At 31.8% G+C, this 17,977-nt stretch overlaps 1 protein-coding gene across 8 annotated transcripts in view; it reads left to right on the top strand.

Annotated features, from left to right (window-relative positions):
• PHF14 (PHD finger protein 14) overlaps nucleotides 1-17,977 on the top strand; it is a 155,275-nt gene that overhangs the window by 59,774 nt on the left and 77,524 nt on the right. For all 8 annotated transcript variants that reach the window (XR_014494244.1, XR_014494245.1, XR_014494246.1 and 5 more), the window contains exons 14-16: nucleotides 539-707; nucleotides 10,877-10,927; nucleotides 11,049-11,170. Coding sequence is in view for 4 of the 8 variants with exons in the window: in XM_083377967.1 (XP_083234093.1) it covers nucleotides 539-707; nucleotides 10,877-10,927; nucleotides 11,049-11,170 (342 nt within the window). In the remaining 4 variants the exon portion in view is untranslated. The remainder of the gene's footprint in view (nucleotides 1-538; nucleotides 708-10,876; nucleotides 10,928-11,048; nucleotides 11,171-17,977) is intronic.

Genomic DNA, 17,977 nt, shown 5'->3' with positions numbered 1-17,977 from the left:
TGACATCTAGATAATTAATTTTATGTAAATACACAAGAAATGTTTACGTTAACTTTCTATTAATTGATACTTCTCAGCTTTCTTTTAGGAGACTAGATTTATAGTAAACTTCCTCTCCTCCTATTGTAAAATGTGTGTTTTACATTTGGGATTCTTGCCATCTTTAATTTGAAGTGATTAATTGACATCCCAAAGACCCCCAAGATGATTTGGCTCATCTTTCTCCAAGAGATCAAATTCATTGTGGGAGATATTATTTGTAAAGAAGTTGTAGTAATAAAAAAGAGATCATATACTATATCTTCTAAACAAATAAAGTCTGACGAGGATAAAACATTTGGCCCATGTTTTTTTTCCACATGCACTACAATCTGTACATGTGAAAAACATACCAGTTTCCTTTCCATCTGTATGTGGTGTTCTTTTGCTTTCTAAACATAATCTTTTTTTAAAAAAAAACTTTTTTCCCCAATCTGTATGTTTTTGCTTTGGAAGCTGCTGAATTCAGTTTGAATTTCTATATATGTTGTCTTTCCAGGCAGTGTTCAGAATGCGACCAAGCAGGTAGCAGTGACATGGAAGCAGACATTGCCATGGAAACTTTACCAGATGGAACTAAGCGATCAAGGAGGCAGATTAAGGAGCCAGTAAAATTTGTTCCACAGGATGTACCTCCGGAACCAAAGAAGATTCCTATCAGAAACACGGTAAATGACAGCTGAGGCAGAATACACATATATAAGCCTTTCTGTCTTAATGCAAAACTTATGTGCCAAGTATCTCACTATGAAAAATTTTAAATGCTTAAAAATAATAACTTATTTCTAGGTTTTAGTGTAAAATATGAAACATTTTGGGATCAGAAGCTGGTTTAACCATGAAAAGTAAAATAAATTTTTATTTTTTTCTTACATTTATTTCATATTATTATGTTTTGTGTAGACTTTTCCTTTTTGAACATATAAGCATATTGGAATTTAAAACATTAAACAAAAATAATCCCTATGAATTCATGCAGTAAGTAATAAATGATCTTTTTATGTTTGAATGAGTAACTTTTTACCCTTTTAAGTAGATAGATTCTGTTGTGACAGTGCTATAGAACAGGGGTGTCAAACTCAATTTCATTGAGGGCCGCATCAGCATTGCGGTTGCCCTCAGGGGGCTGGGTAGGTATGGCCAGGGTGGGCATGGCCTACTGGGTGGGCGTGGCCAGAGTGCGTATGGCCTGCTGGGTGGGCGTGGCCAGCTCTACATTGTTCGCATCAAGGGTGCCTATGGGGGCCCGGGCAGGGGTGGGACAGATCTGAGGGTCTCTGGCAGAAGGAGGGTCTCTGGGCCAGGGCCAAGGCAGTAGGGGCCGTTCCCTCACTGTTTCCAGAATGGCTTCGCGGGCCGCATGAAACCACTTTGCGGGCCGGATCTGGCCCCCGGGCCTTGTGTTTGACATGTCTGCTATAGAACATGAATTTTCTCATTGTGCATTCTGAAATGTCATTTATTCAAATTATACCACGTGAATATCTGTAATTCAAATATAGTGACAAGTTTTTAAGTCTCTTGCTGACAGAATATATGTTTTTTAAGTTGACATAGTTGAATCGTTAGCAGTTATATACCTTGGCTAGTGAATGAAATCATTTCAGAATAGTGGATGTGTTTATGAGATGATTCTTCCTCACCTATTTACTAATATGAACTTATTTTTCTTGATCTTTGTGATTTGGGGAGCAAATAGTTGTCTTTCTGTGATGCTGAATTGCTTGATACTACACTATAACTGCAGATAAATAACATTTAATGATTGTACTTTTTCTTAATTTAAATAAACTTTAAATGAAATATATTTAATAAATATATAAAACCAATATAGAAGGAATTTTATATTTATCCAGTAAATTTGCATCATAGCAACACATTTTATATGCTGTAACCTATTTTTAATGAGGTCTTGCATTATTTGCTTGTCAGAGTGAGACAATAAACTCAAGTCACTTAAATCCCTCATTCTGGGATATTTCTGAGGTTTGCTGCCTTGACAAGATTAACTTTCTTTGTATAGTCTGTGGCCTGCTGTGGGTGATTAAGTGCTTTTTTATAGAAAATGTTCTCTGTATAATACTATCTTATATTGCCTTCATTAATGTATAGTAACATTCTGTATTACAGTTTTAAAATAGGGAATATTGTTCAAGAAATAAGCACTTTGTATTCTATTTTTCCTAGCTCCTGTTGCCCAGGTTTCATAATGCATTTTATCCCAAGAACTGTTATTGGACAGAGATCTGATTCAAATGCAGTTTGCCTAGAATTATTGCAATCTGGTTAATAAGTGTCTTGCCAGAATGTGAAATATAAAAACCTTGTTTGGGTCCATACATTATTATAACACAGATCATATTATGTGTATTACTCCTGGTTACTGAATTACAATACTGATTCTGCCATGTGCTACCAAATATATTAGCTTCAATTCGAGCCAAATATAACTTTCATTGGCATCCCTTTTATCTTCTAGACCTATATGTTCTAAAGGTATGGAGAATTTGCAAACAAAGACTTATTCTATGGATTGTATGGTCTATGTGTAGCTTTATTATTGTGTTCCATTATTTGATATACATCTATTGTATAAAATATGTAATAGGTGATGATGCTTGTGGATGAGATGTACAGACACATTAAAATTAGCTACGTTCACATATTATTTATGCTTGGCTTCTTTTAACCATGGGTTAATAAGGCAAAACCAAACGAAAACCAGTTATATAGTTTATTTTCCTTTAATTTGTAATTCCATCTAGTTTCTTGTGGATTCATCAGAGGTCTGAAATAACATATAAAATCACAAGAACTCTCTTAAAATCATCAAACAACTCTGATTTACATTTGTGCATATACTAAGGCACAATTACAATCAGGGTATCAATAAGAAATCATGGTTTCAGACTGGTTTATTATTTGCAGATCACATAAAATGGCAAATAAACAACTCTTTTATGGCTTTCTCATATGTATATATCCATCTCTCATTCACAGACATATTTCACTTCATGTTTACTTCTGTAGCAAAGGAAACTTTTCTCCCACCTAGTATTGGAAAGGGAAATAAAAATTCAAAGATAAGAAACAAATTATTTGTTTTCTCTACTGTGATTTCAAATAGAGCATTCTTTTTTTACTCCCATATAGAGGTCACTACAGATAGAACACAGAGAAAGCAGAGAAAGGGTATGCAGCATATTGCTGCAGAGATTTAAAAGCATAGGTGTGATTTCTGGGTTGTCTGTATGTATGCTTTTGTATTAATAGCATGACAGGACATATAGTGTAGGAGAACTAATCCAAGATAAATTCTACAGATTTTCTGGTTGCTTCTTGGTTTTGCATTTATAATGTCTTACATATATTTGAGAAAACTGTGGATGAGTACCTAAACTGAAACACTCAGTGATCCTACTCAAAATATTGAGGTCCAAGTTATCGTTTCCAATCCTTTCTTTTGAGACCCATGCTAACAACATAAAATATATTAAACAAAATGATATATAATTTAGACATACAGAGTTGCTCTGCAATGAATCACTTATTTAGCTCATTACTAAATAATGTTTTTGAATTATTTACATCTTTTAACAATAATTGCTTATGTCTGGAGAATCTGCCTATATTAGTTTTGTATGTTTTATTAGATATTATATTTCATTTAAAGTTTATTTAAAATAGGAAAAAGTATAACCATTAAATTTTATCTGTAGTTATAGTATACATCAAAGACAGATAAAATCACAGATTCAGAAAAAAAAAGTTAAAACACTTTTTACAAAAATGGGTGTACACTAATTTACATGCTGATGAAGTTGTGTTAGAAATGTAATGTAGGAGACAATATATTTGAATTTATTTTCAAAATTTAAAATGTGTCATTTTTTTTAGAAAAAATCTTAAAACATACTTTTTTGAACAAGCTGGCCTGGCCTGATGAGGGGATTGGGGGGGGGGGTTGCTATTGTTATTTTATTGGTTTTAAGATGTATGTTAGTATGTGGGCATTTATTTAATCTAGTTTTAACTTTTGTAATTTCTATTTTTATTCTTGCCCTGTTCACCGCCCTGAGTCCTTCGGGAGAAGGGCGGTATAGAAATATTATTAAATAAATAAATAAATAAATATTTATATTTATTATATTATATTAGGAAGTTCTACGAAGTATTTTTCCTCCCATTATCTCTCCTAATGGAAAGAGCAATAGGAACTTTTTTCTGAATTTTTCTCAGCATTCTTACTTCCTCTTGTCCATATGTTTTTTAAAACTAAAGTATTATTAAATTTCCCTCAAAGAATCTGAGCCATTTGTCAGTTCTCTTAAGAATGTGTACAAATCTGAAATTTTTCTATCTTGAAGTATCCTGTTCTTACCTCTTTCAATCCTGCCACAAAACAGCAGTTTTAGTGCCTGTTTGATAACTGAAGTGGTCTGTTTCTAAACTGACAATAAAATGGAAAGAACCTTCTGAATAGCCATTCCAAGTTAGAATGTGATGTTTCTGGGTCAGAGTGCTTTAATCTTGAAATGTTTTCCCCACCTCCAGTTCAAATATTGAGATGACATTGTAGCAGCTATCCATGCTGAATTAAAATGGGGAGTTTCAGATATATATTTGTGTACCCATGGATCTCTTTAGCTCATGTTTATTGTGCAATATAGAGTAACAGTTTAAATGCTACATTAGGGACCCACAGGTTCAAATTCTTATTCTGTCACTCATTTCTCTCATGACTTGTGATCAAATGGCTATTTTGGGAGCTTAATTTTAATTATAATGGGAATAGCATAAATATGCAGTTCCACAAGACGTAATGGGTATAAACATCCTTGGGATATCTTCCCAAGGGTGGTAGCAGATGAAATACCATCTACAGATGGTTAAAGTTTTTATGATGTGTGAATTAATTACATTTGGCTTTAATTAAAAATAAATATAGAAGTACCAGGTACTGAAACTATGGCTCTATGGCTAAAATGTAAATGTGAAAAATTCAGGCAAATGTCTTTTAGCAAGATAAGTCATTTAGATTTGAATCACTGATATAAATTAAAAGTAAATAGGTACAACTATTATATATGTGTGTTATACAGACAAATACCTAACTGGCTATTGATGTGTATGTGTCAAAAATAATTTGTACTGTACTTTGTATTACATGTACTTTGGAATATATTCTTTAAAGCAGTTATCTTTTTTTCAGATTTCTGCATGAATACAGAAAGAAAGAAGTCACAATAAAGACATGTCTGCTTTAATAAAATGAGTTGGTGTGGTCATATTCCTGTGCATTCCAAAATATTTATTCAAATCATTTTTAAAAATATGCACAGACCTAATATTTAATTGGATTATAGATATTTTCAGGGGTTTTTTTTAAAAAAAGTTGCTTTATAAAGCACAGTTTTTAAAGAGTTTGCAATCTGAGACTATACATGTTTCTCTGTGCACTTTGAAGCACTTTTTGTGAGTCACATCTCTTACAAAGCATCTCTCTCAAAGGAATTGAACATGTCTATTGAAATAATTTAGTTAGGAGAGTAAAACCTTTACCTGGAAAGAAGAAAGGATTGGTTGACTCTACTAGATTTCTTAGTAAATTATACAGTACTTTTCCAGATAAGTTGTAGGCATGACTTTGCAATTTTCTTTTTTCTACTCAAAGAATGATTTTATGAAGTGATTATTGGGGACTGTTATTCCACAATATTCATTTTTTCAGTCGTTTTTTTTATTTCTTCATGAAATTAAGAAGAGAGATTATTCAAAGTTGAAAGTATAATGTCAGCCTAATATTATATTTCAAATAATACACATTAGGTATTTTATAATATATCAAGCATCAAATCATAATTCTTAAAAAGTAACAATATAAACTCTGAATAAAATATATTTTATTTTATAGGGTTAGGGTTAGGGGAGTTTTCATCAATCAATACTAATTTGAAGTGCGGGAGGGGAGGAAATTCAAGTGCAAGAAGGTAAAAAATGAGATAAAACAATGCTGCAGAAGAAGCTATAAACAATTTTAAAGAATTTATCTGTCTAGCAGATTTAACTGTCAGAAAGTACATAACTGTCAAAAGTTTTCTATTCCTTGCTACCTGAACCTTTTATTTCAAATAAGACGATAGAAACCAATATCACCTGCATACAGGTAGTCCTCACAACAGTTTATTTAGTGACCATTCAAAATTACAACAGCACTAAAAAAGTGACTTATTATCATTTTTCACACAACCATTGCAGCATCCCATGATCATGTGATCAAAATTGAGATGCTTGGTTCATATTTATGAGGGTGCAGCATCCACAGGTTATGTGACAAGTAAAATCAATGGGGAAGCCAAATTCACTTTAACAACCACGTTAAAACTTAATAAGTGCAGTGTTCACTTAACTGTGGCAAGAAAGATCATAAAATGGGCAAAATTCACTTAACAAATTTTGCAACAGAAATTTTGGCTGAGTTGTGGCAGTAAATCGAGGACTGGCTGTACAAGCATGTGTTTTACTACTGAACTATTAGCTTAGTTATCTTTCACTTTCATCCATTGAAATCACAGCCTGTAGTCTTGGTATTTTTCAGTGATTTGGATTTCAAAAAGAGGAAGTATTGTGGTGCATAGGAAATTCTAAGCAAGATAGTTTTTTTGCAGAGTCAATCCAATCAATCCAATAAAATTAAAGCTTCAAATTATTTTGGGACAAACCCTTTTAGTATAACACTAAGAATCATACTATACTCATTGTAGTTATTTTTTCTTCCAAAGTATTTCAACTTTAATTTGCAAATCCCAATATGTTGTTGCTTCTTCCATTAATCTAGACCATTACCTGAAATGCAGCAATAGCCCCAAAATGAGAATTATAGAACAATCAACAGGTACCTCCTATGGAAATATCTGTTCCTGCCTTTCTTATTTTTATATATTATAAAAGAGAAATATAAATGAAAAAAGAATAAAAGGTAAAACAAATAACTATAGAAACTGATACTGTATTTATGTTTTATTTATAAATTTGCTAGATTTGTATCTCACCTTTCCCCAGAAGGTAGTATTCAGAGATTCCTATCTTCATTTTTTTCCCTATGACACCATCCCTATGAAATTAATAGGACCGAGTTAGAGTAATTGTTCACTGTCATGTAATAAGCTTACATGCCTTGAGTCCTAGGTCTTCCCAGCCCAGATTCAATATCTTAACCATATCAGCATACATAAAAAGATTGCAGGATTTAAAAAAAAACCTGAAGCTATACCAAAATATATTATTCATTGTTTTTGCATTTCTTTAAAAATATCAATAAAAATATAACTTCAAACTAAAGGAATTATATTGTTTCAGGTAGCCATGTTGGTGACTGCATGTTGTTGAGTTTTCTCATATTACCCTCTTACATTTTCAGAGCTAGTGCGCTTGGAAATAGATTGCTTTGATTGTATTAATTTTATATAGAAAGCACTTTATTGCTTGAGAGCACATTTATAGCTCATATGTTTTAACTGATTTGGAATATGTACTGAACAACGGTTAATGATTTGGATCATATTAACACTAGAAACCCCTAATGGATAATGATGTGCAATAGGTTCCAGAAAGGTTAGCTAAGCCAGTCTGATCAAAAACACTTGTAACTGAAATGACAAAACCTTTGTACAGGATAATATTCCTAAATTATCATGATAAATATCCAATGTTGTTGTATTGCCTTTAAAATAGAATAAACAATAGATTTATTGCAATGGATTATAATATTTATTCATGCTTTTTATAATACAAATATTTACTTAGTATTTTTTTACAATTAATATCATATAACATGATTGCTCATTTATCTGAAAAAGAAAAGATCTGAATGTGACATTACTTAATCTACAAACTTAGTGGTTCACTAAGCCATTTTGTTATGTTTTAGTTGGTTTCTTTTCCTGGAGTTGTAAATGTAAAGTACCTAATTAGATGGTACCATCAGCTGGCAGTACAGAAAGAGTTGCCACTTCTGGTGTGAAAATAATTCCATCTGCTCTATGATATTAGCCAATGGAAGCAGATGGTATTGCCCTTTGCAGAAATGTGTTGCAAATTTTCAGAATGGAATGCTTAAATCTACAATTTGTTTTCCATGCCTGCTCGTTTTATAGAAACAAACAAAAAATTTGCAATATTTCCATATGTGTGTAAATGATGTTATATCATTAGTACTTTAGCTTTAGGACTGTCCGCCAGTAGCTATTGGCACCAGCATGTTCAGGCATTTCATCTCATATTAATTTAGCAGTTTATAATTTGACAAAATGGGTTGATTTAATTGCCCTATTGTACTGAACAATTGAAATTCCCCAAGTTCATAGTCTCTTTTTGTACTTAACTCTAATCAAATTTTCAAGAGTAAAGTCAATAACCACTTTCCCCTTTGTACTTCAAAGTTAGTTAGTTATGGATTATATTCAACTAAGAGCAATTCATAATTTCTTTTTTCAAATATTTTAAAATTTCATAAGTGAATTATATGTAAAACAACACACTATTTTGATATAGATCCAAAGAAATAAGTACTTTCTTTAAAAATAGTCTGTGTGTATACATACATTGTTATTCATCTGTAATGTTTTTTAAATTAATGTTCTTTTCTTCTTATAAGTACAGAAGGTAAATCCACTTGCTAATACATTGTAGTGCAGTAGAGAAAATATACATGCAGTTCAGTTAACTGATAGTAGCTCTATAGAACCACTTTAGTAAGTTGTGATTATCATTTTGTGATTATTGTTTTGAAGGAGGATCATTGTTGTAATATTAGTTTGAAAGCTCTGTATATTAAGCTAAATTCATCAGCTGTACTTTTTTAAAAAATATTACATTTTGATGGAAGTTGGAGCTTGATTGGAATGTATGTATATAGATTGCCATCAACTGGCCTTTTTCAGTAGTTGCACTTTTTTGTATAAAGCATACTTAGGCAGAATTATGGGATCACAGGCTGTTGAAATTTCTGGGATGTAATATCTCTTGTTGGTTGGCTGCTGTGCATTCTAGTAAATGCTGTGCATTCTACAGCAAACTGCAGCAGTATAGTGTTTATTTTTGAATACATGGTTTTTGTGCCCATTGTTCGGAAGAGAAGGAATATTCTGGAAAATGTTTGACATCAGTAGGAAGAATATCTGTACTACTTTGTTTTTGAAACATAAAATGTGTTTCTTGAGGATTCACCATACAGCCACTATATGCAAGTTGGTATCCTAGAATTGATGATGTCTAAGTAGGTTTATTATTGTCTAAATAGGTTTACTATTAGAAATCCAAATATTTTGACATAGCATATGTCCCAAACACACTTGGACTATTACAATCAAATAACCATACTCCAGAAGGGTTGTGCGCTGTTTGATTAACTCAGTTTAAAATACAGAGATAAAGAAGTTAGAGATTCTTTGGCCTACATGATTTGTAAATTATTATCCTGATTGACAACATTCAGTGAGCCTGTAGTAAGCCTGTTATAAGTCAGTGTTTCCTATTTGTACTTTTTTCAACATGTAAGCTGCATTTGTCTTATTATTTACATTTATAGTGCTTTTAAGAAAGGACTAAATAGAGTGGAAAGTAACAAGGACTTTTAGTTTCAACTTTGTGTGAAGAATTGATTAATATCACCCTCATTAAAATTTTAAGTTCATTTTCTTATATAAAAGAAAAAATATCTACTTATTTACCAAAATAATCTAAACATAAATTATTAGAATGAGATACAAAAAATGATATCTCCACAGAAATGTCTTTGCTTTGATACAAGTTGCTTCTTCTATATATTTCAGAAGAACCAATTCAGCTGGCAGTGGTATTCTTCCCATGGGCTTCATTTCAGAAGACATTGGGGGGTAAAAATAAACATTTCTCATTATGAAGGGTCCTTGGTGTGTTTACTGAGAAATGTTTCTCTTGAAGATGTTTCATTACTCAAACTAAATAATATCAGCAGTGCTAGTGGGGCGTAGGGTTTGTTCTCAGTTTATGTTCGATGTTGGTGGGAGTGGTCTTGGTGTTTTTTGGTTGGACTATTTACTATTGGCAGTTTTTTTATTGGGGTATTGGGGTATCACTTCTTGATTGTTGGTCTGATGTTAATCTTGGTATTAATCTGCTCATCTGGGTGTTGATTGCTAGTCAGGAGATGTTTTGGTTTCCCCCCCTCCCCCGTTTTGATTTATTGATTGTCTTTTTTGCACAATATGTAGATGTTGTTTACATCTATGTGTCTATTGATGGCTGATTTGTCAAGAGTGCCAAGCTTCCAACTCCACCAAGGACCCTTCATTTCAACCCTGAACTACGAGCATTCTCCTTTGTCAGTTTCTCATTATATATATGACATACATGTATCAGAGGCCAGGACACAAGTATATAAAATTAGTTTTATATGACATTATACATGTCAGTGTTCTGGCATCAGTTTGCTTTAGGCATCTGTGATCTTTCCTTTTCTTTGTTCCCCATTTCTAGTTTTCAGCTAAGTCCTCTTGCTATACGGTCAACTTTTAGAGCCAAATAATCCTTTTCATAGACTTTGTATAGCTATCTGCATCTTAACTTTCCTCGCTTTTTTTCTGGTTTACTTTTCTAGATGTAACCTGAATCCTCAAGAGTTTCAGTACTATTGGATGTTTTTGTTTTCATTAAACACTTTTGTTACTGTTACTGTTTTTCAAAGACTTTATTTGAATACAGAACCTACAAAAATAAGTTATACATTCAAATAAAAACTTTGGTTTGGATTTTTTCAGCTGCAAATGCATTAATTTTAAATTTTATTTACTTTTAGAGAACTAGAGGACGAAAACGAAGCTATCTTCCAGAAGAAGAAAAACCTGAGGTTGGAATCTTGTAATTTTATTCATTTTTATTGACTAGATGAAAATGTCAAGAGTAAGAAGTAATGTTGCTAATGCTAAAACCTTTCCTTGGTTTTGATTTGATGCTTCTCTTTCCAATAGGAACGGATTCCAAGAGAAAGAAGACAAAGACAATCTATTGTACAAAAGAAGCCAAAATCTGAGGACTTAAGAACGGAATGTGCTACATGTAAAGGAACTGGAGACAATGAAAATCTAGTAAGGTAGGACTAATGTTATAATCTTTTCCAAAGGAAATTAAAGTTCCACTTTCATCACTTTCTCATCAAGTTTGTAATGAATGAACTCTTAAAGTACTGAATAAGGCCAGCTGACTTAAGGGGAATGCATACCTCAGAAACAATTATTTGATCCACTTATATCCACTAATTGACTTGCCACATGTTTTCTCTGTGGATTTAAATGTAATGGATCTCTATGTTTATCTGTCAGTTTCAGATGTAGAATTAATTCTCTGTCAGGGTGAATTACTATGTCTTTTAACAGAACATAAAAGATAAAAAGCCAGTCATCTGTGTGATATAGGATCTGTTTTTTTTAATTTTCTGTCACAAACTTATGTATGAAGTTAGTTTCACTTGTCTAAAAGTTATACTGATGTCCACAAACAGAAATATTTTTATTCCAAGACTAGAAAACAGGAGTCTGTGAGTTCTAGTCTTATTTCTGCCATGAAAAAGTGTCTGGGTGCTTTTGAGTCAGAGACTGTTCTCAGCCCAATTGATCTCATAGGTTCATTGTTGTGTGGAAAATCGGAAGAGGAAGGAGTTAGATACTGTATGTTCAATGAGTAATTTACAAAAAAAATAATAAAAACAGGATATATAGTAAATTAAGTAAATAAAAAATAAAACTTGTTCCTCTAATTACCTTTTCCCCAGTTTTACAGAATTGTAAAAGCCATTTGCATTCATCTATAAATAGATTTCATGATTCAGATTAAAAATATGATGATCAACTAATGATTTATAGTTGATATTTCTTAATTCCAACTTTAGTTATGTAACTTATTGTCAGTTTCAAAAATGGAATGATTCAAGACATGGCTTTAGTTGAGAACTGAAATAAATCAAACCCATTTTTTTTTTACTTCATTGGATAGTGCAACGTTTTAAAAATCCTAGGGTAAGATCATTATATAAATAAATAGTCTTAATTCCATTAGGTTTTTTTTTTAAAAAATAAAACATTTAGGAATATTCTAGATACTGGTAAACAAAGGAATATGTATAAAAAAATCTAAAGCTACTAGTGTCTAACAAATAAGTGTGAAAAAGAGAATAAAGAACAAATTAATTCCAATGAGCTACATAAAGCCCAATGGCATTTTTTTAATTTTTTTTTAATTCCATTTATATCCCACCCTTCTCCGATAATGTTTATGATAATTCAGCATTTCAAATAATTCAGAATGACATTTTACCTCACATTTGCCTCAATATAATGAATGTTTAATTGGAACCATGCTCATATTGAATATTGATGGTTCAGGGGACAAACTAGGAAAAATGAAACATTGTATTTCAGAGGCAAAATTTCTCATATACCTGAATATTTGTGGACAACAAAATATATTCTTAATTTCATTTTCTTAAGGCCTTTAGAAAGTAACACAAGGTCCAGCTATTTTTTTTATTTTTTAATGCCTTGCACATCACATAACATGTTAATAGTAGGAGCTGCTACTATATGACTGTCCTTTTGCCCCTTCCTTCTTTGAAAGTATGATTTTCTGTGTATATCTATCTGCTCTATTGTGGGATAATTTACTGTAATTGCCTTGATAATAGCAGTGTGGTTCTAGAAAACTCCATTTTTGTTTTGTGCACTGTCTCCAAGAGTCTTAGCATGGTTTACAAGAAAATAGCATTTTTACAAACCTTTAAGGTGGTAATAACTGCAAATTGTGTTTAGTGTGTTACTGCTTTTGTATACACTTTTTAGATGTTAAAGCTTCAATGTTCATGCCAGTGTAAACTGCCTTCCAGTGTTTTATGTTGCATCTTGTTTTATATTGATAGTTTTGGTACAACATATAAATCTATCTTATCTTTTTGGCTTTTTATTTGAGATAAGACCTTTATTCCAGGTTATTTAAAATGTATACATGATTTTATTTTATCTGTGAACAACTTCATTCACAGATTTTAATTTACAGTGGCCTTTAAACATAATTGCTAGTTAAAGTAAACACATTTATCTATTGTATGGCATTATAGGAATATTTTTGGCAGATGATTCCAAGTATTATTTCTTTTGTCCAGTAGTCAAGACTGTTTTCAATTCTTTTATCAATAGGATACTGTTTCTGTTAAAGAAATACTGCTGGTTTTTTTTAAAGGATCATAGAACATCTTCAGCTCCATCTTTGAAAAGTGACTAGAAATATAGAATGAAGTAATCTTCTGCTTCAGGGAAAGGCTTTAGTTAAGATAGTGTATATGATCAGTTGCAGGGCTTTTCACTACCCTAGTTGATTTGAAAAATTAACAGTGCTATTAAAATTGCTGGTAGTGTTTATTTCCAAAAATTTGGATATGACTTTTATAATCTGAATGCTGATACCTTTTTTTTAAAAAAAAAGTATTGTGTGATAACAGCTGTAAATTCAGTGCAAACTCTTATATTATGCTTTCTGCTCTGTAATTTATTTATTTTTCAATTAGGATTGGTAGTCCCTTGGCAGCTGCCTGAAAAGAAAGTAACCTTTTTATGCATGAATTCACAAAATTCTATTTAGCAAGATTTATTAAGAAGAAAGAGTAATAGTACAAACAATTCTAGCAAGAGAACTAATTTTCATATTGAGACTTTATATTTCTATTTCTTTTCCTAAACATTTTAGGATGTACCAGAAGGGGGCTGATTCCCTTAATTGATGATGGATAAATTTCCATTTGTTTATTTCCATAATGTTATTTCAGTTTTTTATAACTTTGAAAACCGACCTTTGACCAACTATATAGTTGGTCAATATATTTACTAGAAATATTGTTTATATGGGAAGATACCCAGCAATATATGCCTAATGTATAAGGAAGTGTGAGAAGTGGAATATGTCTTCCTCATTCATCAGGAATTGCTCTGCCTTTATAGAAATATAGAAATATGTACATATCATACTGGAATCTGCCAAGTATGGAAACTACTTTTTTCTAAGATTTCTCATTTTCAAAAATGAATTGTTGCCAAGTAGAAAAGCAAGAATAGACAGGTTATTGTTTGAGAAACATATCTAGAGAGCCACTGCATCAACTTAAATAGTTAACTGATTCTTAGATTCTCATCATAGAATTTTATGAAATTTTTATTTATTTATTAAAAACGTGAAAATGTACAGAACAATATCAGAATGTTAGAGATATTCTAAATGAATAGTTTTGTTTAAGATAACTGTTCTGTAAAATACAGATCATTTATTTTCATAGCCATGTAAGAATTACTGCAAATACATATGAATCATTTTGGTATTTGAAGTCTTTTTTCATTATTATTATTAAATGTGGAATATTACATTAACACTGAGAGGCATCCCTGCCACTTATTTTCCCCTTCTTTTTGCTTGATTAATTTTATTTTGCCAGGCATATTAACTTAAAAAAAAACAATAGGAATTTCCATCTGTAGAATTTGTATCTAAAAAACTTTATTTTGAGTTTGTGACCTCCACATTTCAGAAATTAAATGATGCAGAATATAATTTCTTTTTGCAAATAAAAATTGCTGTAAACTAATAACAAAATTATAATATTGGCATACTTCAACTTGAAAAATTATTTTAGAATTTTTTAATTCCTCATGTGAGGAAGAGAGAATGACATTTGAAGCATATCAAAAGGTAGAATATATTTTTATTCATTGTAGGTGTCCATTTATTTATTATGTGTTTGTTTATTTAGTAAATTTATAGGCCATCCATCTCATATGCATGAAGTCAATACGTTAACGTGGAAATTTTTTAATCTATTGGTTATATTGATAGATGTTTGAGTATTCATAGAATCTGGAAATTTTATCCATTTATATAGTACTCTTTTATAATTATAATTATAAATTATAATTATAAATAAGTCATCATGTAAGAGTGAATTATTTTGCTTATCATCATAAATACAATACATTAAAAGCACATACAGTTTAAATATCATAATATGAAATAAATAATAAATTGTAAGAGTTCAAAATTGATAGGATAGGTAATATGAAGAGGTAGATTTAACTTTATCCTTAGTAATGGTGTGGTCAATCTTAGATTGTATGATTTAAAAGAGAGGGGAAATACGGTGTTTTATGCAATGTTCAATTTAAATATAAATTAAACAAAATGAATTCTTAGTGCAAGTCATATAAGAATTGAATTTTAAAAATGAAATTTCCAAATACTAGGATGCTGAGTTTGTCGATCAGAAGGTCGGCAGTTTGGCGTGTCGAATCCCGAGTGCCACGTAGCAGAGTGAGCGCCAGTTACTAGTCCCAGCTTCTGCCAACCTAGCAGTTCAAAAAAAAGTAAAAATGCAAGTAGAAAAATAGGGACCACTACAGTGGGAAGGTAACAGCATTCTGTATGCCTTTGGCGTCTAGTCATGCTGGCCACATGACCATGGAGACGTCCTCAGACAAGCGCTGGCTCTTCGGCTTTGAAACGGAGATGAGCACCAGCCCCTAGAGTTGGAAACGACTAGCATGCATGTGCGAGGGAACCTTTACCTTTACTTTACCTTTATAATTGTAATACTCTACTACGGTATAATGGTGGTTCACAATTATGAATATTTTAACTAAAACAAAATTAATATCATTCTTGTGAAGCATTTATTTTTGATTTCTTGTCCCAAATTTATAAAAAATTCTTCTTCCAGAGCTGGAAAGCATTGTAGGCAACTTCTTTAATTTCCACTGAAAGTTGTCTGCAATAAAGCTGCTAAAGGAATATATAATAGAAGCAATGAATTGATGTTGCAAGACTGTGTAGTAAGTGACTTTTACCACTGCACATAAACAGAGCAGTTATTCTAAATCATAGCATCAGTTTCACTCAGATAACCACTAAAATCACTACACTGTGGTCTGCTGGAAATGCCATCATCCTTCATCTGCCACATTAAGCCTGCAGAGAGCAAGTTGAGTCTATATTGTAGTGGAAAGGAATGAGCCCTGAACCAAGTGAAAAGATGTTCTGGAAGAGCAGTAACCTTTTCTATGATGTGTGCCTTTTCCATTACATTTTTGACAGAAAATGATGCCAAATGATTTAATGGTGACATTTTGTTTGCTGGCTTTCCTTATTTCTTATTTAAAAAAAGAAACATAACTTGGCCTAGAGAGGGAATGACTGGCTAGGCATTTTGAATCTGCCTACAGAATTCATAATTTCTGTAATCATTGAATTATTATCCAGCAGTCCTTTAGGGTTTTTTTAATCCTCTTACCATATTTTTAAAAGGCATCATCTTTTACCTGTTAATCAGTCATTTTACTAAATTAAGTTAAACACACATCTTTTTATACTTAAAGCCTACAGCATAATTTGATAAATAAGCACTTTTTTAAAAAATATCACAGACACATTGTATGCCAGACTTGTATTATCCAGTTGTAGTGTATACAGTGGCTTTCATTTTCTGATATACATTACTCTGTAATAATGATGTAACTTCACTTTGTGATGCTAGCATGGCTAATTATAGCAACACACATATTATCCTAATCATTAACTCTCTGCAGAAAAGTATCTGTAAATATTTATGCATGAGAAAGTGAGCAACCCCCCCCCATGTTTTGTAAAATATAGACGTATGCATATTTCCAAAATCTTGTAAATATATAAGAAGGAAGCAAATGCATAAACATAGCATTATTAAATGATAGAAGAATATATCTTTTTAAAACTGTAAGTATCATCTCATACTACTATAAATACAGATTTTCTTTGAGAGCTAATAGCACATTCCTATTTTAGTTTACACAATAGGGGCTGTATTTGAGAAGCTGTGGGTGCTTGATGATTAGATATTCACCTTCTAAAAAATGTCAGAGAGAAATTGGGAAGAGTATTATTGTACCTTGTTTTATTCATGACCTTATATATGATTTGTCATACTTTGGGGTTCTAATGAGCATCCATCTATAATTATGCAAACTTATTATTATTTTTTAGAATCCTATTGTCTCTTTGTGACCAGTTAAATAAATACAACCATTAGCAGCAGTAAACCAGTTTTTGCCTCTGAAGATATATCAATCTGAATAACCCATTTGATTGAAAATCTTTCCCCACTATAGCTATATTTTTTCTTTTGGAAAAAAAAAGACTTGGTAGCAAAATGATTTCTGTCACAGCCATTTTTTAACATACTGTAGAGTAAGTCTTCCAAATGTGCTTGACTGCAGTACAGTAAGTCTTTGTTCACCCTTTTTTAAGGACATAAGACATAGTTTGCAATAGTGACGAATATCTGTATCTCGGGTGTAGGATGATGATGAAGATCTGTTCTCAGAGCTTGTTGGTTGGTTTCTGAAGATGCTGAAGATATTACCTAAGCCTGGTAACAAAATGTTCAGGAACCAGCCCAAAGCTTGGAGAACAAACCCTCACCCGCAAAAGACATTATCTTTATCCTGTGGTGTGTTTGAACTCTGTCAAGTGGATAATAAAATAAGTCTGTAGTAAGGATTGAGATTGAGTGCTTTCTTTAATAGTATATTTTCTGGTAGAGTTTTGAAATGTTGAGCATTACTTTCAATTGAACTTTCAATACTGAATGATCCCTGGAGAATGACACAATTCAAGGAGTTATATCTGCATGATTCCCTATTTTTTGTGTGGAAGACTTCTTTCTGTCTTGCACAAGTTTTGTAGGTCAGTGAAGCAAAGTAGCTTCTGTCTGTTCTTATAAACTAGTCATCAGGAAATATCTAAAAAATGCTTGCCCAGAACATAAAGCTGTCTAATGGGCAGAGTAGATTGTATGTTTCTCCCTTCCTACTTTCATTCTTTTCTAGGTTTAAAA

This window comes from Vipera ursinii (genome assembly GCF_947247035.1).
Source record: "Vipera ursinii genome assembly, chromosome: Z".
NCBI lineage: Eukaryota > Metazoa > Chordata > Lepidosauria > Squamata > Viperidae > Vipera > Vipera ursinii.
This window is presented reverse-complemented; position numbering and strand designations above follow the sequence as displayed.